General features: G+C 40.2%; 2 protein-coding genes across 3 annotated transcripts in view; one reads left to right on the top strand and one right to left on the bottom strand.

Moving 5' to 3' along the window:
* The window catches only part of SRPRB (SRP receptor subunit beta), a 37787-nt gene extending 15199 nt beyond the window's left edge, over positions 1–22588 (bottom strand). Inside the window, exons 1-2 of one of the 2 annotated variants that reach the window (XM_054483115.2) lie at positions 22394–22588; positions 278–603 (exon numbers count right to left, since the gene is read on the bottom strand). In XM_054483115.2, the coding sequence (XP_054339090.1) occupies positions 278–431 (154 nt within the window). In that variant the 5' untranslated portion in view covers positions 432–603; positions 22394–22588. Of the gene's footprint in view, positions 1–277; positions 604–22179; positions 22301–22393 lie in introns of those variants that run through there. The other variant, XM_054483116.2, reaches the window with a different exon arrangement.
* LOC129033915 (large ribosomal subunit protein uL4-like) lies at positions 567–2067 on the top strand. Its single transcript, XM_054483113.1, has one exon. The coding sequence runs from the start codon at positions 705–707 to the stop codon at positions 1986–1988; it is 1284 nt and encodes a 427-aa protein (XP_054339088.1). The 5' UTR covers positions 567–704; the 3' UTR covers positions 1989–2067.
* Positions 22589–23269: the final 681 nt, after the last annotated feature.

The raw sequence follows: 23269 nt of genomic DNA, 5'->3' as shown, positions 1-23269 counted from the left end.
GCGAGGAACAGCGCGCTCAAGTATAACAGCAGATGACGAAGAGCAATCCGCGCCCCAAGGACCAGGACGTAACTCTGGGGGTTGCCCGGGATCCCCCTTAACGCCCAGCTGCTGCCGCTGATTCAGGCGAGAGGGTGGGGTGTAGACTGGGTGGGTCTCACCCTCCTGATGCCCTCAAAGCGCCCTCTCAGCCCCGCGTCCCCGGCCTGCAGCGGTGCAGCCAAAGCCCGGACCTCTGCCCGCCCCGAACCCGCCATAACCACCGGCCGCCTTTTACCTAGCGTCAGCAGCACCGCAAGAACCGCCAGCACTACTGACAACAGCGTTGGGTCCGTCTGCTGCAGCTCCTGCCGCAAGGAGTCTAGGTAGGGCTGGAAGGTGCCCCCGGCACCGCCGCCATCTGCCACCCGGCGCGAGTCCGCGGAAGCCATGGATGAGACGCGTGGTCCCCGGTACCGCAAAAGCGACGTGGCCCTGCACTCTGCGCAGGCGCGGGGAGCAGAGCCTCACGCGAATGGTGGTTCCTAAGCCATAGTCTCTCCCTCAGCCGCGACGATCCCCAAGTGCCTGATGGGAGTTGTAGTTCTCTGGGACTCCGTCCTCCTACAGAACGATAGGGACAGACAGGTTATTTGTCGAGGTTAAAAGACACACACGTGGCAGCAGCCGGGCTGAGAGGAGCGTGGCTGTCTCCTCTCTCTGCCATGGCGTGTGCTCGCCCACTGATATCGGTGTACTCCGAAAAGGGGGAGTCATCTGGCAAAAATGTCACTTTGCCTGCTGTATTCAAGGCTCCTATTCGACCAGATATTGTGAACTTTGTTCACACCAACTTGCGCAAAAACAACAGACAGCCCTACGCTGTCAGTGAATTAGCAGGTCATCAGACCAGTGCTGAGTCTTGGGGTACTGGCAGAGCTGTGGCTCGAATTCCCAGAGTTCGAGGTGGTGGGACTCACCGCTCTGGCCAGGGTGCTTTTGGAAACATGTGTCGTGGAGGCCGAATGTTTGCACCAACCAAAACCTGGCGCCGTTGGCATCGTAGAGTGAACACAACCCAAAAACGATATGCCATCTGTTCTGCCTTGGCTGCTTCAGCCCTACCAGCACTGGTCATGTCTAAAGGTCATCGTATTGAGGAAGTTCCTGAACTTCCTTTGGTAGTCGAAGATAAAGTTGAAGGCTACAAGAAGACCAAGGAAGCTGTTTTGCTCCTTAAGAAACTTAAAGCCTGGAATGATATCAAAAAGGTCTATGCCTCTCAGCGAATGAGAGCTGGCAAAGGCAAAATGAGAAACCGTCGCCGTATCCAGCGCAGGGGCCCGTGCATCATCTATAATGAGGATAATGGTATCATCAAGGCCTTCAGAAACATCCCTGGAATTACTCTGCTTAATGTAAGCAAGCTGAACATTTTGAAGCTTGCTCCTGGTGGGCATGTGGGACGTTTCTGCATTTGGACTGAAAGTGCTTTCCGGAAGTTAGATGAATTGTATGGCACTTGGCGTAAAGCTGCTTCCCTCAAGAGTAACTACAATCTTCCCATGCACAAGATGATTAATACAGATCTTAGCAGAATCTTGAAAAGCCCAGAGATCCAAAGAGCCCTTCGAGCACCACGCAAGAAGATTCATCGCAGAGTCCTAAAGAAGAACCCACTGAAAAACTTGAGAATCATGTTGAAGCTAAACCCATATGCAAAGACCATGCACCGGAACACCATTCTTCGCCAGGCCAGGAATCACAAGCTCCGGGTGGATAAGGCAGCTGCTGCTGCAGCAGCACTACAAGCCAAATCAGAGGAGAAGGCGGCGGTTGCAGGCAAGAAGCCTGTGGTAGGTAAGAAAGGAAAGAAGGCTGCTGTTGGTGTTAAGAAGCAGAAGAAGCCTCTGGTGGGAAAAAAAGCAGCAGCTACCAAGAAACCAGCCCCTGAAAAGAAGCCTGCAGAAAAGAAACCTACTACAGAGGAAAAGAAGCCTGCTGCATAAACTCTTAAATTTGATTATTCCATAAAGGTCAAATCATTTTGGACAGCTTCTTTTGAATAAAGACCTGATTATACAGGCAGTGAGAAAAAAAAAAAAAAAAAGACACACACATCTTTTAAGATATGAGTCAGTCGTCGTCACCTACGTTATGACTGTTGAAAGAATGATGAAAGAATGATGAAATCAATAAAATGAATGAATGGCTCCCGAAAGTACCACTGAGGATTTCCCGACCGTCGCTAAGTGACGTGAGACTTGTGAAGAACTCAAGCATCCTACAAACATTTAATCTGAATTTAATGTGGCAAGGGATGTGACAGATGGAGGTACGGAGCGATGTGGGAATACATAATGGGACGCGGAGTCCATCATGAGTTCAGAGAAAAGCTTCTGGACATTCGAATTGAGTCCTGAAGAATGAGTTAGCATCTGCGAGTGGTTAAAGGAAAAAGAGGTGCTGTGCAGAAGAAAATGAGTGTAAGAAACGATGTACGTGGGAAACCTAACTAATTCAGTGCCCCTACACTGTCAATCTAGGGCTGCAAACTCAAATATCTGCATTAAAGGAAGCAACTAGGAAAATCAACGCCCAGGAGAGCTGGGGCTGTTGAAAACTGCAGAAGTTATTTCTGCTGAAAGTGGGGCCGACCCTATTCAGCCAGGTAGGTGTTGTGGGACCTGGGTGGCCAGTTCTTCCAGAACTTTCAAGAGCAGCAATAAAGGCAGATTTTTATAGGAAATTTTCCACTTTTGAAATTTTCCGTAGGTAATTGAAAGCATTCAAAAACTTGTGGCCCAAATAAAACACCAAAAGTGGCCAGCCTAGAGGGTCCCAGTTCACAGTCTGTGTCATTAAACAGGTGTCATTGTTTTAAAATGTACACATTATTTAATTTAATTGTATAGCTGAGTAGAGACATGAAGATGTCAGTGTCACTGAAAGATTGAGAAAAGTTTATCACAGTTCCACATTGCCATTGAAAAAGTTGTCAGAATCAAAATGGAGTCACTTGTATTTTTTTTTTAAATCAGAAAAATGGAGCTGGTGAAAGGCCATGGAGGGAGGGTTCTCATGCACCCATGCCTGATGACAAAAACTGTCACAAAAGACTGCAAAAACCACAGCCTTGCACAAAGGCCATCGCAACCTTACACACACAAAAATACGTCTGTGAGGACAGCTACCCAGCAACTGCCTGTCCAACCTAGTACTGATGCCATCCTTGCTGTTTGATACTTGTAGCCAAGGATAATTATCTCAAAACAATTATGGACTCTGACTCATTTTTTCTTTAAAAATCTTTGTCTTCCTTTACACCTCCCTGAATATGCACATAGTTGACTATGGCATGTGTAGTCCCATTGCAATGCCTATTCCTGAATAAATATTATTTTCTTTTAGAGCGTCCCTCTCTGCTTGTTATTTAGCTTGATACCACTCAGGGCCACACAAAACCTCACCATGCACAAGGACAAGGAAAAAGAGAGGAACTGGGGTTGGACCCGGTGACTCACAGCTATTAATCCCAGCACTTTGGGAGGCCAAGGCAGGAGGATTGCTTGAGGCCAAGAATTCAAGACCAGCCTGGGCAACATAGTGAGACCCTATCTCTGCAAAAAACATTTTCTTTTTTTTTGTTGTTGTTGAGACAGAGTCTCGCTCTGTTGCCCAGGCTGGAGTGCAGTGGCACGATCTCGGCTCACTGCAAGCTCCGCCTCCCGGGTTCACACCATTCTCCTGCCTCAGCCTCCTGAGTAGCTGGGACTACAGGCGCCTGCCACCACGCCCAGCTAATTTTTTGTATTTTTAGTAGAGACGGGGTTTCACCATGTTAGCCAGGATGGTCTCGATCTCCTAACCTCGTGATCCACCCACCTCGGCCTAAAACATTTTCTTTAATTAAAAAATAATTAGCCAGGCATGGTGGCATACGCCTGCAGTCCCAGCTACTTGGGAGACTGAGGCGGGAGCGCTTGAGCCCAGGAATTCCAGGTTACCGTGAGCTGTGATCACATGCCACTGCACTCCAGCCTGGGCGACAGAGCAAGACCCTGCCTCCAAAAAAGGAAAAAAAAAAAAAAAAAGGAACTGGGACTCTGCCTTTATTACTAATGTGTCATCGAGTAGCTAGATAGAGACGTTTTTGATTGGGCAAGAAGTGAAACACAGATGTTAAGGGTTGTATTAGGAAGATTTGCAATATGATTTAGGCACACCCTCAAAAGCCAGGCCACAGGGGAAATGTAAACAATGTTGGCTGTTAGTTTGGCCTAGTGATCAACGGATGCCAAATCATCAATTATAAAATCTATAAAAATTGATTAGAGCAGTAATTTAAGTAGGAGTGACAGGAGATGAAGCTAGAAAGGTTGGCAGGAATCAGACCAGAAGGGATTTTGTGTGCTATGTTGAGGAACTTTAGAGTTTATCCAGAATGCAATAAGAGGTTTCATTTGGGGTGACATAGATAATTGACAGATCTATGGAGGACTATGACTTGAGAGAAAAAAAAAAAAAAAAAAAAAACTTCAGACAGAGAGACCAGCTGAGAGCATTTAGGCAAAAGATGCAGTATTTAGGCAAAGGATGCTCAGAGTCTAATACAGAGACAGAAATAGGTATGAAAACGAGAGCACAAATTTGAGAGATGTCTGAGAGCTAAAATACATAGGATGTGATTAGTTGGATATTGTGAATTAAGTAAAAGGAATGTTATCAAGTCTGCATCCTAGGTGGTGGGTGCGGGTGACTAGGAAGATGAGAAAGCCATTAAATGAATTAGGGACCTCAACGGGAGGAGGCTTGGGGCTGTGGATCCAACGTAAGAGTAGCCAGAATGAAAATTGTCTTTTTTCTATATGTTGAGTTTTGGGTGCTTCTGGGAAATCTAAAAGCTTATGTCAAGCAAATGATGAGTAAACACATATAAAGTTCCACAAGTATACACTAGATCTTCATTTGGGAGTTAGGAATAAATAAGTGGTCATTAAAATCATGGAGAACATGAAGAATGAGGAAAGGAACCCACAAAAAAAGCCTAAGAAGGAAGAGTCAGTGGCACAGGAGTAAAACAGACATGTCCTATAAGTGGTCAGTAGCATCTTCTGTGGCAGACAGGCTCCTTTGACAAGGCTTTGAATGAGTCTGAGCTCAAGGCTTTGAATGAGTCTGAGCTCAAGCTTTGAATGAGTCTGAGCTCATGGAAGCAAGACTATGGTGTATAGGGAAGACAGTGGGGCATGAAGACAGTTTCTAATATTAATGAGCACTTCCTGATGCCAAGCATCATTCTAAATACTTTTAATTTTTTTTTCAGGCAGAGTCTCACTCTGTCGCCCAGGCTGGAGTGCAGTGACAATATGGCTCACTGTAACCTGGAACTCCTGGGCTCAAGCGATCCTCCTGCTTCAGCCTCCCAAATAGCTGGGACTACAGGCACGAACACCATGCCCAGGTAGTTTTTTTATTTTTATTTTTGTAGAGACACAGTCTCTCTGCCGCCCGGGCTGGTCTTGAGCTCCTGGGCTCAAGCGATCCTCCTGCTTCCGCCCCCCAAAGCGGTGGGATTACAGGCACAAGCCACCACGCCCCGCCTAATGTATTAATTTGTTTAATTCTCACACTGACTCATTTTCTAACTTTACAGAGGGGAAACTGAAGCAGGGTTGAGTAACCTTCCCAAGGATATATAGTAATGAGCAGACTTGGGACTTCATCCCAGGCAATTGGGCTTCTATCTACTTAACCGTGTGCTTTAACATAGTAGGATTCATTTTCAAGGCATTTTTATTGATAAAGGTAGGCAATAGGAACTCCAGATCAAGGAAGGACGGTTAAGATGTGAGGCTTAAGTAAGTAAACCAACTACTTTATTTTAAATTACCAATTTCAAAAATATCAGAACTGGCAGCAGTCATGCCACATTCCATTTCTCTTATTTCTTATGGTCCTAACCGCTGCTCTGTATTCACCACCCAAAACACACACACACACCCCTTGTATAATGTAACCACTGATTCCTCTTTAGAAAAATCACTAGATATTATCATTAGACCTCCTGACTGGGGACTAAAGATTCAGGGAAGAAGGAAGAGCCAGACACGGAGAGTTCCAACTGTAACTGTCTTAACTCTGAGGATATTTGGTCAGAGCTATGTGAATGAAGAGGGCTGCCATGGTGGTGAAGTTGGGAAAGGAAGAAAGAAGGTTTAAGAAAACAGACTTTTTTTCTTCAGTATGTTTCCTGGGCAGAAGAAATGTGCACAGCTCCCACACTCAGTGAGAAGTTAGCACTCCCATTCACAGGAATGAGCAGGAGGGGTAAGATTAGTTGCTTCCCTGTACTCACCCATCTCCATCAGGAGTTCCGTGGGCACGGATGCAGAGGAAGGACATGCGATACTGACTGCTGCCTGCTGATAAGTTTTTAGTTCTTGATTCCAATAGCAGATGGAAAGTTACAATGAAACCAATTGTAGTCAGGGAATTTTTCTCTTCTCTTCCGTAAACTAAAATGTCCCATTCACCAGACACCTTCTTCCATCCACTCCCCAAAGCTCCAATGTACAATGGAACATACTTCAGACCTAGGGATACCAATCATGGGATTCCCCTGCTATGGCTTTGTTTAAAAAAAGGTTTAGAGGATTTTTAAAAACAGAATTTAACACATGCTTATTATATTAAAAACTCAAGCAATAATGAAAGCCACAAATCACCTCTATTTTTCTACCTATAATATCTGATAAATATTTAAGACATTCCTCTGTACATATGTACTAATAAGAAGGCTGTATGCATAAGAGCAGTAAATACAAATGAACATGTTATTTTTAAAGAGATTATAGTACACACCTCTGTATTCCCCATCCCTGTACAGTACTTGGCTCACGGGAGGCGCTGGTCAACTGTTGAATGAATGATCCCAGACCTACTGTGTCCATTGCCGTGCCCCAGGCTCTTGTCTGACATCCTCCTGCTTCACATCCCTGCCTTAGCGGGTTTGAGGACATGTCACCCTAGCCTACCAAATTTAATTTCTAATTTTAGCTTCTCAGAAAGTGGGATCTGCTGGTAAGAATAATTACATCTGAATAGAGGCACCATTTGGGATTTTCTCTAACATCATTCAATATTCTTTGTCAGATACAAGTAGGATCAGTCCCCCATATCCATCAATCACACTTAGTCCACAGACATCTGGCCAGGCAGCTTGGGCAGCTCCCTCCTGTCCCTTAAAGGATGGAAGGGAAGAAAGGTGAGTCCACTGGAAACATAAGAGGTCCTGACAAAGAGCTCCACTTCAGAGCTGACTCACTCACTTGATTGCACCATATCTAAGCTTATTCAGCTCTGATACTTTGGACAGTCCCACAGCATACATTGTAAAATGTAATCATTCATTTTTCAGGTGTAGGCATAGGGAAGGTCTGGCTCTATACCAAAACTGCTGGCTCTTAGCAGGCACCCGGTTTACACTTATTTAAATGCCTTGATCTGGGAAGGAAACACCCGGAGGTCCTAGGTGGTCCCTATCTGCTGATGGAGCAGCACAGTGTGAACAAATGATGTCTTATCCTTTTGAGACCAAGGAGGGGGATTTAAGGCCAGGCCAGATTACAGCCCTGAGCCTGAGTCATAGGCTGCCTGGTACTACAGAGGAACAGTGCCACACTTCTAGGTTCGTCCCTGGGGGAAGAAGGAAGATGATGTTAGCCACAGCTGTCCTGGCTTTACTCAAAGCGTGCTGTCATTACTGCTCACTGGCATGTGAAAGTGCACATGCTGACGTTACAGAGATGTAGACGAGAAGAGCCACCGTGGTGTTCTACAAGGGAACATTCCACTCAACTTCTGTTCATCCTTGCCAGCCTTTTCCACCCAACGGCACTTTTTCCTTCACATTCAAGGACTACTTTTTGTCTGTTAAACACAGAAGGGGTCTCTTCTACTTCTAAATCCTTCCTGATATTAACAGAATCTAGCTGGGACCTTTGGAGAATTATCTGGGCATACTTTCCTTAGACCTTAAAATACACAATTGCATAATATCAGGAACTGCAAAATTCAGATTATTTTACTATTAAACTTCTCCCCGAGAGCCACTTGAAAAAAGTAATTGAGGTAATAGATCTTCATTTTGAGAAGTTGAATGGTACATAAAAATGCAAAATTAAAATAATTATTTTTTTCTCTGTCCTTCCAAGGCTACTGCTCATATGTAACTGTCCTTTCACACACACGCAAGCATATATGTTCATGTTTTTTATTCAAATATATGATTATATACTATACATCTGATTATGAAACTTGTTTTACTGAACCACCTTTCCCCAGCAGTTCATATAGCTCTACTGCACTCTCTGTAAATGCTGCGGAGTATCCCAGTGTTTAGATATATCCTAAATCACTGTTGTACTCTAATGATGGAAATTTAGGATTTCATTTTTTTACCTTATTATAAACACCCTGTGAGAGTACTTCCATGGGATATATTCCTAGAAGTGCAATCAAGAATAAAGGACATATGTGTTTGAAGGATAATAGATTTGGTGAAACGTCCCTCTAGAGAAAGATTTCTCCAATCTAGAGTCACATCAAAAGTAGTAACCGTAACTGTTTCTCTATTCCTTTCTCACCTCTGAGTATTAGTAGTTTTTTTTAACTTTAGATGTTCTCATGCATTCTGTTTCTTTAATTATGAGTGAGTTGTTTCAAATTTTAGATGTGTGTTGGCTCTATGTGTGTTATCTAGTAACTGTCTAGTATTTTTTGCCTATTTCTTATCACAATGTTCATCTCTTTTTTAATGTTTTTAAAATATCTTTTATTTTTAAAAAGCTAACGTGCATTTTAGGAAACTGGAAAACACATGAAGCAAAGAGCAAAGTCATCCACAATCACAGGCAGTTTACAGTTTGACTTGTCCTTCTAGGTCCTCTGTGTGTATAGACAACAACATCCAAATTTATGGGATTGAGATCATGCAATTTTATGTGTCATGCTTTTTTACGCGTCATGAATATTTACCAGTTCAAAATCCTAAAGCTATGTGAGTATTTTGATAGTCAAGAAAACACTACACCAACTCAATCTATTAGGAAAAAATGTAATCCTGCCTTTCTTGGAACAAAAATTTTATAAAAGACAAAAATGGCATCATACCTCGAGATAAAAGCATTGGCAGAGTTCCAATTAAAATACTGCATTCTCTTAATGTTCAATTTAAAATGAAACATAAAGCAACAGAATACACTAAGTATAATGTTTCTAAGAGAATTCATTAGCAGATCTATACCATGAAAATATTAGCAAGAAGGCATATTTTCACTGAATTACTTAATGTATTCCTATACTACAGCCAAAAGAGATGCACATACATCAGTGGCTATCATCAAAATGTAAATGTATATCTGCATATATCTCTCCCTTTATGCTTCCTTTTGCCCCCCTGCTGCCAACTTAATGAGCAAGTCCTGATATACACTGCTCAGTGGTGGTTTAACAATTCCATGTCCAATATGCATCTTTTCTATCAATTATAACAAAAAGATATTTACAAATTGGCTAATTCGCTAGCTCTACTTTTAATCATACATTGTCTCCTCAGGACATTCATAAAGGTTAGGTGTTCCAAAAAATAAACTTTGTCCACAATAAATGCAGGCACTTTACTAAAATGCTGTTAGACCTATGTCTGTTATCTCAAACTATCTTCTGGATACCGAGATACTAGCAAAAAGCCCTTCCCTTCACCCTTCCCCTTCTCCCTCTTCTACCATGCCAGTGACTAAGTACAGGACTATGTCTAGCTCCAAGACGTGGATTAACAAAGATTACTCCCAGAAGGCAGGTCTTCCTAAAAACTAACAAAAGGACATTTATAAAGGGATATTTTACTACCTCTACTTTTAAACTACCTTGAGCATTAAGACTTGTTTATTCTTTAAAACACATCAATATTAACTGAAATTCACATACAGAACAATGGCTAGATCATCTGAACTAATCTAACTCACGGGCCCAGAGCCCTTCTCCTTGCATACCTCCTCCTCTTCCCGCCTGCCGACACCCGATGAACAGTCAGCATCAAGTTTAAAAATGCCATTCTCAAATGCAACCATCCCTAGGAAATAACACCAACCACAAAAATGCATAAAGGGTGTTACTTTAGCCCTCTATTTTTAATCTATATTGTGCACTTTTAAACATCTAGGAAGACTAGGTGTTTTAAATAGGACTTGAGTTTTCCACTTTATACACAGTAGCATTGAATAAATGGTGCATATACAAAGCAAGGCTATAAGTTGGATGTGTCTTCTAAATAGGAACATGGCCTAGAGCCCTTCCCCTTCCTATCTCTATCAATCCAGTGGACAGGTATAAACATCTGTAATGCTTAGAGGGGATTTTAACAATTCTACTTTTGAAGCATTTTTAAGAACAATCTTTCCTATGAATTTTTAACACACAGTGTACTCAATGTATTAGTTTACTAACTCTAGTTTTGTTATATGCTGGCAACCTCTTTAACATCTAGAAAGACTAGATGTTATAAATTAGGACACCATCCAATGTTATGCGATTGGGATCATACAGTATGTATCATGCTTTTTCACACATCATGAATATTTCCCAATTCAGAATTCCAAAGCTATGTAAATGTTTGTTGGTATACACAGCAAAGTAAAAGGAAATGCAGATATAAGGGACAATAGTCAATTGTGTCATACTGTAAACACACTGGTATAAAGCCCTTTGCACTTTCTTCTGCTCCTTCCTCCCCGAATCAGCATAAATATTATGTGGTTTGATCAGTTTCCAAAAGACAATATTTCATATGAATCAAAAGAATATCTACAAAATGTGTTATTTACTACCTCTACTTTTAACATACTTTGTGCACTTCTAAACATCTAGAAGACTAGATGTTTCAAATAAGGACTTAATTTTGTCCACTATATGCACATAGTGTTACCACTGGAGGGTGTCCAGGTTCTTGGCTTCTTGAACAAAATTGGACAAAATGCACAAACAAAGCAAGGAAAGAATGAAGCAACAAAAGCAGAGATTTATTGAAAACGAAAGTACACTCCACAGGGTGGCAGAGGGCCTGAGCATAGGGGCTCAATAGCCCGGTTACAGAATTTTCTGGGGTTTAAATACCCTCTAGAGGTTTCCATTGGTTACTCAGTGTATGCCCTATGTAAATACAGAAGACATTTCCCATCATAGCTGAAGTGTTTCCATTTGATTTAGTTCTAGGAAGTGAGCATGCATCTGCCTTATATTCCTTGCCTACAGACCCTATTCTTCTGCCTCATTTCCCTCCAGAGATGGGATCCCCATAAATCTTTATGGGAGGTGGAGGGGCCGATGGTCTTTCTTTTGTAACTGCTTCATGCTGGCTTGAGGCCTAGTCCCTACCTATTGAGGATCACAGAACTCCTGCCCTGCTCTGTCTAGTGAAGGCAGGGTAGCTCCTTGATGGCCAGGGGTGGTGGAACTGGATGAAACTTTTGTTGCATGATCATCCGAAGCTTGATGGTCTTTTGGCGAGAGGAAATGAATTTGGTTAAAAGATTTAATGGGAACTCGGGGTGGATATCTATGCTGTCAGGAATGTTTGTTATAGAGATTTGTAGGAGAAAAACAAAACCTGGCCTGTGGTCTGTTCTAGGATCTATGTGTTTCCTTAAGGTCTTGGCATAGGTGACTCCGTTTTGGTTTGGTTTGGTCTGTTGGGGCCTAGCGCACGGGCTCAATACAAAACAATGGCCTCCCATAATTTTGTTTAAAAAAATTCCCCTTTTTGGCTGGGTGCGGTGGCTCATGCCTGTTATCCCAGCACTTTGGGAGGCCGAGGTGGGCAGATCATGAGGTTAGGAGATCGAGACCATCCTGGCTAACATGGTGAAACCCCATCTCCACTAAAAATACAAAAAAATTAGCCCGGGTGTGGTGGCAGGTGCCTGTAGTCCCAGCTACTCGGGAGGCTGAGACAGAAGAATGGCATGAACCCAGGAAGTGGAGCTTGCAGTGAGCCGAGATCACGCAACTGCACTCCAGCCTGGGCAACAGAGTGAGACTCCATCTCAAAAAAAAAAAAAAAAAAAAATTCCACTTTTTTGGTCAGGTTCTCACTTGAGTGAGAGTGTGACCAAAACTTAGGGCCTTACTTAGCACCACTCTCAGTTACCAACACTTTGGGTTTTTGGTCTCAGCACGTCATTCATAGGTTACAGTGTCCTCATGGTTGCACATTTCTTTCAGCTCTTGTCATTCCAGTTGAAGAGAGACCATCTGACATTCTAGAGTGGCTGCATGCAAACATTTAAAACCTTTGAGAGAATACAGCACACCAGGGAGACTATTATTATGACTATCAGGAGGATAATACCAAGAGTTGAGAGTAAGTCCCCATAAACCAAACCTCCTAAACTCAAATAGATTAAAGAATGAGCTAAAGAGTCTACTCACTTAACTAAGCAGTCTCTTCATTAATTTGCTACAACTGAATCTCTATAATACCTGATGTTTTCTCCATAGGCCATGAGTGCCAGCAGCTGCACAGATACTCTTCTGTTTAGCCAATTCTATTATTTAGCATAACTTTCTTAAGATAATTTAGTCTATTATGTAACCATAGCCTTTACAGTAAACTGCTATAGAGCCTATTATGAGGGATACATTTGCCTCTTTTATTCCAAATCATGGAAAAAGGACCTAAAGCTGGCTGCAAAATTCTTCACAAATAAAAGTATACCCCATAATTGTACACAACAGATCCCTTTTCCTCTTCTATTCTTCATAGAGGCAAAAGCAAGGAAAAAATATTCAAAGGTAAGAGTCTCATGATAATAGAGAAATCTTGATTCATGATCTTGGGAAAAGTTGTTCACATCAAGGATGCCATCTTCTTCGGGAGAGAAACTTCCCTGGTTAGCTTTACCTTAAGGGTTCCAATGGGTGTACAGTTCCAAGAGTGTGGAGGGACTCTTCTCAGTTGTGAGATCATGAACCCAAAGTTCAAAGTCCAGAAGTTTTGCTATAGTGTGGATGGCAAGGACAGTCTTTATCCGATGTTCTCAGAAGATACAATCTTCAGGTTCTAGGTTGTGAAGGAGTTGATTGTCCTCAGTGAACCATAAAAAGCTTTCTTTACCTTGTGAAAATACTTGGTGGCATAATAACTTAGTGTTATAACATCAGCCCTCTTGCATTGGAAAGCTTTTATACAACCAGAAAACATGCACTGAAAATAACAATTGAATGAAATCCCTCTATAAAATGTTTAAATGGCCTATCAGGTGACTGGATGTACCTGAAGCTTTGATTGTTTTCCCAGGAGTATGGGACCAAACATTGGTTATAAACTATTTTAGCAATTTATAAGTCACCACATCAATATATTCAATTTGGATCATTTTATCTTTTCTGTGACAAGTCATGTAATGCAGAAACTTTACTAACAAAAGCTTTAAGGACTTAGGAAGGACAAGGTGTCCATCCTGGTTCTCCATGAGTTCATGCTTAATTAACATTAGACTCATATCCTCTTGAATACCAGTTGTTTCCCCAAATTAGGTGCAAAACACTGATAACTGATGGGTTATCATAGGTAATTTGATTTAGATGATGGAGTTTATTCAAATTGTATATCTAAACAGTTTCAGTACAACTGATTTAGCATGAAAATCTGGCAAAGTATTTTCTTGGTATTTAATTAATTTTTGTTCTACTTGGGTTAGCAGTTTTAGAACTCAGTCAGTCTTTTCATTAAAGTTCCAGGAATTCTTACCCAGTTCCAATTATATAATTCTAAACTTATTAGAAACCTGTATTCAAGAGTGCTTTTTAGGGTCCTTTCCAATCTTTCATGAATCTCCTAAAAGACACCATATTCTAGAACTTTGCATGCTTGTGAAGTTTTCAGAAACTGCATCAGCATTAAGCAATTAACTGTGGAAATGACTTTAAATAGTTATAGTTAAAAACACAATTGACAAGGAAATTTGGTTATTTCTGTGGTCTACAATAACATAATAATCATAATTATGATTGATAGCATATACTCAGACATATTGGAATTTTAGAAATCTCATACAATTTTGGAACATATATTAATATTATTCACTAAAATATAACCTGAAGAAGATTAAATTTTTTTTTTATTTTTGAAAATGCTTCCCATGTAATTAAACATGTCAAATAATTCTGTTTACCTCTCTTTTGGATGCTTCAGGGGCCCTCTGCAGCATCTCAAAGTTAGAGGTTAGAAAAGGCAATTTTGAAGCTGAAATTTGATTTTGGGAAGCCTATTAAATATGTTAAAGATTTAAAACACTTGATATTATGAAATAGAATTCCAGGTTACCATAGTCATTCATGTAGCAAAATGATGACTCAAAAATGTTTTAAAAGGCAAAAACCTTTCCTTGTTGATAGATGGAAGACTTACTTTACAAACAATCTGTCTCTTGTCTTTCCCTTCCTTTTTTTGGTGGGGGGTAGTTTATTCAAAAGGCAAACAAAGATCTTTCATTATCTTTTAATATTGCATGAAAATCTTGTTCAAGAGAGAAAGCCAAATTTCACCCTTGCATTAGTGTGCTATTAATGTCAACCCCAATTTTTAAGAAAACCTTGTAGACATATCTTTCCAATCTTAATCAGTTTGACCATAAGGTGAGATTCTCATAAACCTTTTATAACCCTTTACAAATGTTTGTTAAAGAGCAGACCAGTGCTTTAAGAAAACCCTGTTTGTGCTTTTATTTTGATGTTCAATTTATGGAAAAACCAGAAAATACCCCTTTAAATTTAGTCAATATGTTCACACACATAATTTTTTACAATATTAATTTTTATAAATCTTCCACAACTCATTCAAACTTTTAGCTTTATCCTAACTTAAAACAATCCTTTAACCCTTTAGACAGAAAAAAAATCTACATTCCCATGCCTTGTTATAATCTTTCACTGAAAATGCATTCACTTTTCTTATATACCTTGCATGTAAACCTGTTGCTTCAGTAGTCTCACTTACATGTTACAATGTTAACTCTTAGCAAGTTTTACTTTTGGTGAAAACTTTGGTAAGTTAAGGATTTTAATTATATATTAGTTGTGGAGTCTAGGACCCAGAGAGAAGTACACTTAAGGTCTGACTCCAGCATCTGACTCCACATGTCTCAGGCCTTACCTGGCTGTAAAGCAGGCAAGTTGTAGAGTTAAGAGTCATAGTGGCATTTTATGAAGCATTTAGGAGGTCTAATCACCGTTAAATTGTATATTTCTTGCATAAATTCTCTTTTGTAAATTATTTCATGACTTACACAGACCATCTATGACATGCTTGGACTTTCTAACTTGTCCTAAACATCCCTCTTTTTTAACAACCACTTATTTTACTTTAGGACAAGAATTTATGATATAAGATCCTTTATTATATAAAATCTCCTTTCTTTATAACCTTCTTTGCATAGCTAGGGGACATGGCTAATTCTATTTGTCCCCAGGCCTTATCTAGAATCTAATACTCCAAAATAAATTGAGCAATTTTTAAAAGTCAAAGAAGCAGTTTATGACCTTAAAGCATTTCGCAAACCTAATATCTGACCTGCATAATTTAGACTAAATATTTACATTTTGAAGATATTTTTATTTTATCAATAATCTTTAAAACTGTCTTTATTTCCCAAAGATTACTTAAGTTACACGAAGTAAATAAAAGGCATTACACATTTTTTACTTTTCTGACAAAATATTTGATTTAAGCTCATTATTATTAAGCTAATTAATTAATGCTCTTTTATAGTACACACACAACACATATAAATACACAGACAGAAGATAAAGGACTCATTCCCTAAACCAGGAACTGAACCCTAAACCCAGGCTGCCATTGTGAAAAGAGAAAGCATGGCCACATGGTTACAAGGTCAAGCTCCCAAAGACATGACTGACCAGTCTGCTGGGATGTCTTGAACAGCAGGCCTATGGGGTCCTAAGCACACATTTTATTCTAAGGTACCCCTCTTTATGACAAAACAATACAGAAAGACACAAAGCACACCAGATTCACTACAGCTTAAGATCGGCCTCAGAATTCTTTTTTTATATTAATCAAAACTTTACAGAGGAGATAAACAGTGACTTTTACTATTCATTTATGCAGTTTGCACAGAGAGACACAGACCAGAGTCTGGCTGGTAAGAAATTCTTACCCTTTTGCCAGCATGCCAGGTTTCTGGGTTCTGTCTCCCAAAGCAGCCCTAGGAACCCTGCTTGACTATATGCAAACAAACACATTGCCATGAATTAAGACTATTCACAAATAGTTTATGAATTTTGGAGAAAATGGGCAGAGGAAAAAAATATGACTCAAATTCTGTTTATGAAAATATACTCCATACACTTAAAGTATCATAAACAGAATTTGAGTTAGTTCAAGGTTAAAAAGCTGGTGTGCTCCATCAATTCCTGCCAGCCTGACAAAGGTAGCCTAGGAATTCCAGATAAATGGAACAAATGATGACTTGCTAGAAATGCATAGGGAACAAAATAACTATTCACAGAACCAAATAAAAGCCTTCTACTAGAAATTTAAAAAATATATATATGGTTTTATATATGCATACACAAGCAAAGCCAGAGGAGAATAAATGGCAAACAAATGAAAATTAGAAGCAAAAACAAATAGGAACCCAACCCTAAATTCTTCCTTCTCAATCTATCCTGGAGGCTACAATGTTTACCTAGGGCCCCCCAAAACCCACATAATGAATATTTTATTCCTGATACACAATTCAGTATCCTTAAGTTCACCAATATCACCATACATCCTGTGCAATCAAGAAATACACTATAGGCACATAACCAATAAATACTCCAGTGCCAGCACTATCCACAGAAAACAGTAAACAGTGTGAAGCAATGCAAGCATGTATGTGAAATTTGGCTCCACACTAAATCCGGCTTCATGCTTAACTATAGTAAAAAGGAATTGCCAAACTGCTGATGCATTTCTTTACAATGCTTATTTTACTTTTATCAAGACTAAGAGCTTTCACTATGAAAATGTTAATTAGCCAAATGTCTCCAATTCTCTATCAGGTTTTAAAGAATATTTTATTATCTAAACTTTTTCCATATCTTTCTCCTCTACTTACTGGTTCCTTATTACATTGTTTCATAAGTAACCTTTTCAAATCTGTAATTTGAACTAACTTTTAGATAACTTCTAAATTATTCTTTTTCTCACTAATAACACAACCTTTCTGGCATGTTTTGTATACAGAATTATGTGTTAATTAGAATTCTTATCCTTAGTAACCTAAAACTTTAGTGAAACGCTAAAAAGAAAGAAATCCTGAACTATCAGATATGGGAATTTATAGTTAAGAACAATTCCACAATTTTAGAAACATATTTCCCCATATCACAACCTTTCTAATTGGAAATGGCCCAGATACTAAATAAGCATCAAAAATAATTTTAAGACTTTACACAAAAAGCTTATCTAAAACATTTGTCCCATTCACTGTACTCAGTTGTTTCACTTTTAACAGTTTATCTAGATTACCTCTGTAAACCGAAATATTAGACACTATCTTTTAAAGTCAGTTATTTCCCTGTTAACCACGTTTTGAATAGCCAGTGAATATTGGGTGTGCACTTAAACCTAAGTAAGAGCCTCAAAGTTAAATACATAGGTATTTTTGCCAGTAATCCAGAAGATTTGGCTAACATTAAATTATGCTCATTTGTCCAAAAAAAAAACACAAACAAGATCATTTTGTTTTGGCTGGGTTTATAGTTTTATAACCTTCTATGCCAAACCCTAACACCTCAAAATATCTAGCAGAGACAAATATAAAATCCAGACAAAAATGTATGCTGACAATTCTGAAGGCATTTCTATTTTTACTTTACCAATAATTTTAAAACTAGCTTGTTTAGGAAAGTTATACTTAAGTCATGTGAACTTGAAAATTGCTTAGACTTATTTACTTAATTTATGAGTGCTCTTTTACTTATAAGCCAAAACACAACATATAACAAGTGTGCATACAAATAAACACATCTAGACATGTGTATATACACACACAAATGAAGATTCAATAGCTTTTACCTTGGAACCCTAACCATGAGATAGCAATACAAGCTTGCCAGTTTTACTTTGTTTACCCAATAAGCAATCCAATGAAGGCTGTGAACCATCATTTCAGGTAAAGCAATTTCCTTGGCAGTTTGATTTTTAAAGGCCAAACCTCCCCAGACTCGAAAGAACACTGGGGCCAAACAGCACCAAAGGAGAACATCACATAATAACTAGGCCCGCCCCTGCTTAGAACAGCAGCACCAAAGCCTGAATACATGCAACTGCATCCCGCTTTCCCATTCAACAGCAAATACCAGAATCCAAACCGTATTGGGGCCAAACAGTATTGCAACTGCAAGAGAAAATTCTAAGGAGGGCTTAGTACTAGTCCTTAGAACTGCTGCCAAGGGCATCCCCTCTGGATGCCCTTTGGAGAGGCTGAAGTCTGGAGGATCCCCTGGGGAATACCCCTTTGGGGTCCAGTATTAAGAGTGTCAGGCATCTCTGACCTTAGGTGGGCACCAGTGCCGCTTTGCATATTTTCCCTCCAGAGGCAACTGTGAGCTGTCCTTTGGTTCCTGGGTGTAATCACTGATGTTTAGCATCCTTATAATTTGATAAGGCCACACTATCCCATGCTTCCTGTTCCACTAGCGTGATAGCCATGAACTGTAATGATAGGAAATGGAAGCTGGGTAGGCTTCTTTTGTCCTTAGCCAGTCAAGTAGGGTAAGGGAAGAAGTTAGTATAGAAAAGGTTTCCGTTGCCTGAAACATATGCAAGTTCACCCTGAGCTGCAAGTTTGCCCTGAGCTGCGCCACACATAGGAATCAGGGCCCACAACCAGAAAAGATAGAAAAAAGTCCTTCAGAGTGGCCCCACCCAGAAACCTGCGTTTGCCTCCATGTTTAGGCGCTGCCCACCAAGGGTCCCAAGTTGGAAAGGAAAAGAGAGACAGAGGGAGAGATTCCCCTGTATGGAGTGGAAAAGAAAAGATGAAAAATCCCAAACTTTGGGCTTACCTCCTGGCTGGCTTGCCAAAATACGTTACCAGTGGAGGGTGTCCAGGTTCTGGGCATATTAGACCAAGAATTGGACAAAACACACAAAGCAAGGAAAGAATGAAACAACAAAAGCAGAGATTTATGAAATGAAAGTACGCTCCACAGGGTGGGAGAAGGCCTGTGCTTAGGGGCTCAAGAGCCCAGTTACAGAATTTTCTGGGGTTTAAATACCCTCTCAAAGTTTCCATTGGTTACTTGGTATATGCCTTATGTAAATGAAGAGGGTGAAATAAAGTTACAAAGTCATTTACTTGGTATACACCCTAGTCATTTACTTGATATACGCCCTATGTAAATGGAGAGGATGAAATAAAGTTACAAAGTCATTTACTCTGTTGGAGAGTATATGTCCTGTCATAGCTGATGTGTTTCCATTTCATTTAGTTCTAGGAAGTCTGCATGAATCTGCTTTATGTTTCCTGCCTCCAGACCCTATTCTCTTGCATCAGTAGGGTTGAATAAACTACACACATGGTTGTATCTTAAAGTGTCTTCTAAATAGGAATATTCTGATCTAGAATCCTTCATTTCTTCCAGCTCCTCTGCACCACCAACCTGGTTGGTGGATATGGGCCCATGTGTCACTTAGAGTTGATGTTATCATTTCACTTCCAAAAGTCGTTTTCAGAAGATAGTCTTTTTATAAACGTTAACACAAAGTGTACAATATGTGTTACTTTACTATTTTTGTCATACATTGGCAACCTCTTTAGTATCTAGAGAGTGGATATTTTAAAATTGGGACTCATTTTTCCAGTATATAACACAATATATAGTATAGCAAAGTTACATGCAATGCATTTAACATATAAGGCAATGGATAAACTGAAATTTTCTAGTACACAATAGCAAAACATCTTTTGTAATTTCTTCCCTCTCACCTTCCTCAACTGAATGAAGAAGTAACACTGTTCACAGAGGTGATTTAATAATCCCACTTTCAAACACAGTATTTCCCATCAGTTTTTAAGAGCTATTTACAAAAAGTGTTATTATACTATTTCTACTTTTAAATACATCCAGCATTTCTGACTATCTAGAAAGACCAGATATTTCATATAACTTTCCACTGTGTACATAGCACTGTAAAATAAAATTGCACATGTAACAATGGCTATAATCGGAGGTATCATCTAAATATGACAATTTTGACCTTGAACCAGTCCTTCCTCACTTCCTTCTCTCTATCTTCAATCCAGTAGACAGGTACAGGCATGTGTAACGCTTAGAGATGGCTGAACAAATTCATACCCAAAAATCATTTACAGAAGACAGGCTTTCCTATGAATTTCAACACAAAGTGTGCAAAATGTGCTAATTTTACTAGATACTTTGTCATACACTGGCAACTTCTTAAACATCTAGAGACCAAATGTTGCAAAATTAGGACTCATTTGTCCATTATGTACTCTACATACACAGCAAAACAAAATGCACAAAACATACAGAAAAATGGCGAGTGAAATGTCCCAGTATGAACACACTAGCATATGACCTTTGGCAATTTCTTCCCTCCCATTTCTAAACCATTGAACGAGTATAGACAGTACTTCCCAAGAATTTTAGCAAAAAGATATTTACACGGTGATATTTTACTACCTCTACACTTAACATACATCAGGCAATTCTGAACATCTACATAGATAAGATGTTTCAGGTAAGAAGTTAATTTGTCCACTATAGGCACAGAAGTCTTGAATAAAGTGAACACATGTAAAAACAGTTATGACTGAGTCTTCCAAATATGAACATTCTGGCCTACACCTTCCCATCTCCATCAACCCACTGGGCAATAATGCTCAAATTTTCAGAAGACAGTCTTTCCTGGGAATCTTAAAACGAAATGTACAAAATATATTAGTTTACTAACTACTTTTGTCATACACTAGCAATCTCTTTAACATCTAGAAAGACTAGATCTTGTAAAGTCAGGACTCATTTGTCCTTTAGATACACAATATACCCAGATAAGTAAAACAAAATGCCCAGGCATGAGACAATGGTTAACCTTGCCTCACTATAAGCACATTGGCATAGAGCTCTTACACTTCCTTTCCTCTCTCCTCCCCTGAACCAGTGCACAAACACAATGTGAATTATTAACAGGTGGTTTGGCCATCCCCCCCAACCAAAACAACATCACATATGAATTTTAACAAAAAGATTTACAAAATGTGTTATTTTACTACCTCTAATTTTAACATAGGCATTTCAGAACATCTAGAAAGGGTAGATAGTTCAAAAAATACTTAGTATTGTCAACTACATATACAGTCGTGAGAAATAAAATGCACACACAGAACAATGGTTGGAATATGAAAATGTCTTCTAAATATGACCAGTGTGGCACAGAACTGTCCTCTCTTCCTTCTCAGGTCTTCTGCCCCATGTCCTCTAACCCAGTGGTCCCCAACCTCTTTGGCACCAGGGACTGGTTTCACGGAAGGCAATTTTTCCATGGAAGGTAGGGGCATGGTTTCAGGATGGAACTGTTCCACCTCAGATCATCAGGCATTATCAGAGTCTCATAAGGAGCGTGCAACCTAGATCCAGGGGTTGGGGACTCCTGCTCTAACCCACTTAATAAACGTGGATGTGTGGCTCCTGCTGTCACTTCCAGAGGTGATCTAACAACTTCATTGCAAAAAGTCATCTCCAGAAGCCATTTATGTCCTATTATTATTATTATTATTATTATTTTTAACAAATGGGAATTTACAAGATGTGTGATTTTCTAACTATCATAAGTCGCAACCTCTTTACACCTAGAACGGCTCGATGTAGCAAATGTTTTCTTTTAAAAGGCTGGGGGGAAGTTGAGAGCAGCTTTTTCATAGGATATACAGGGGCCTTCTATAAACAGCCAATAATCTTCCCAAAGGGTGGTGGGCCTTTCCGATGGGCCTAATGGCGGAAGTTATTCTTCCACTTCTCTTTTCCAGCACCAGCATCTGGTAGAAGGAAGACGAGCTGGGCGATGGCCGCTAACCCTACCATCCCTCATTGCCGGACTCCCCTCACCTTCTGGGCCCATTAAGGACTTTGTCGGTTGTCCTCGGGACTAGGTGGGTGTCGTCCACTTGGGACTTGCGGCCACCCGAAGACCCGGATCTGCGCGGCTCCATGGCCTGCAGAGGCAGCTGAGCCGCGCGCAGACCCGTTTTCCTGGCCCTCTGCACCCGCTGGTGGCCTCCGCGGCGTTGGGGCCGCCTCCCTGCTTCCCGCCCGGCCATACCTGCCGCCACCCAGGGGCGCTGCGTCCAGGCGGCTCGGCGGAAGCTTCGTCTGGGCCTGGCAAGGTTGGGCAGGGAGACCCTGCAGCCGGCAGGTCGGGGAGGAAAAGTGGTTCGCCCCTGCTTCAAGGAATGGGCCCGGTGGGGCAGCCGCGGCCAGGGCTCCGGGTTCTACCGGGCGGAGGGCCTGAAGGGCCCAGCAGAGCTGGCCGCGCTCACATCTCAAATTCTGTTCTTTTCATACTAATTTCAAAATATAGATTAGCCCTTTGTTCTTTCTTAAAAATCTTCACATTTTATTTGTCTATTTTTGTCTTACAGGACTTCTGAATTTTGTATGATCTGAAATTAATATTTTCCTTAATTGCTACTAGGTTTGTGGAATGTTAGAAAATCTTTCTAAGTACTATATAAGAAATATGTTAACATAGTAATGTTTTTACGATTTTAATTTTATATTTAAACCTTTATACGTTTCGAAAGTTTTTACTTTAACCGGTAAGTTGGAGGTCCACGAGATTTTCTTCTGTGCCAAAATTTTCAGCCACTTTGCTTCTAAACACTTCAGTGAGTAGCCTATCTATCCCCGCCAAGTATAATGCCAGCTTTATCATGTACTAAATTCTCATTTGCATTTAATATCTGGAACTTTTATTCTGCTTCATTACTTCCATGTGACTGCCACCCTTTCCAGTCATCATTATACATTTCGTTTTTTAAAATAAGCTTCGTTGAGTATATTTAAGGTATACAACATGTTATGAGATACATACGTAGTTAAAAAAAAGATTACTACAGTGAAGGAGGAATCCCAAATAAAGTAGAATTTATTACCTATACTGTGGTGCTTATGTTGTACATTAGATCTCTAGCCTTGT

This window comes from Pongo pygmaeus, chromosome 2 (assembly GCF_028885625.2).
Source record: "Pongo pygmaeus isolate AG05252 chromosome 2, NHGRI_mPonPyg2-v2.0_pri, whole genome shotgun sequence".
Classification (NCBI taxonomy): domain Eukaryota; kingdom Metazoa; phylum Chordata; class Mammalia; order Primates; family Hominidae; genus Pongo; species Pongo pygmaeus.
Note: the sequence above shows the minus strand (reverse complement) of the source record. Positions and strands in the feature narration are given on the sequence as shown.

Bases quoted from the DNA above. Each gene is read 5' to 3' on its own strand.
- LOC129033915 (XM_054483113.1), top strand. From the start codon at position 705: ATGGCGTGTGCTCGCCCACTGATATCGGTGTACTCCGAAAAGGGGGAG.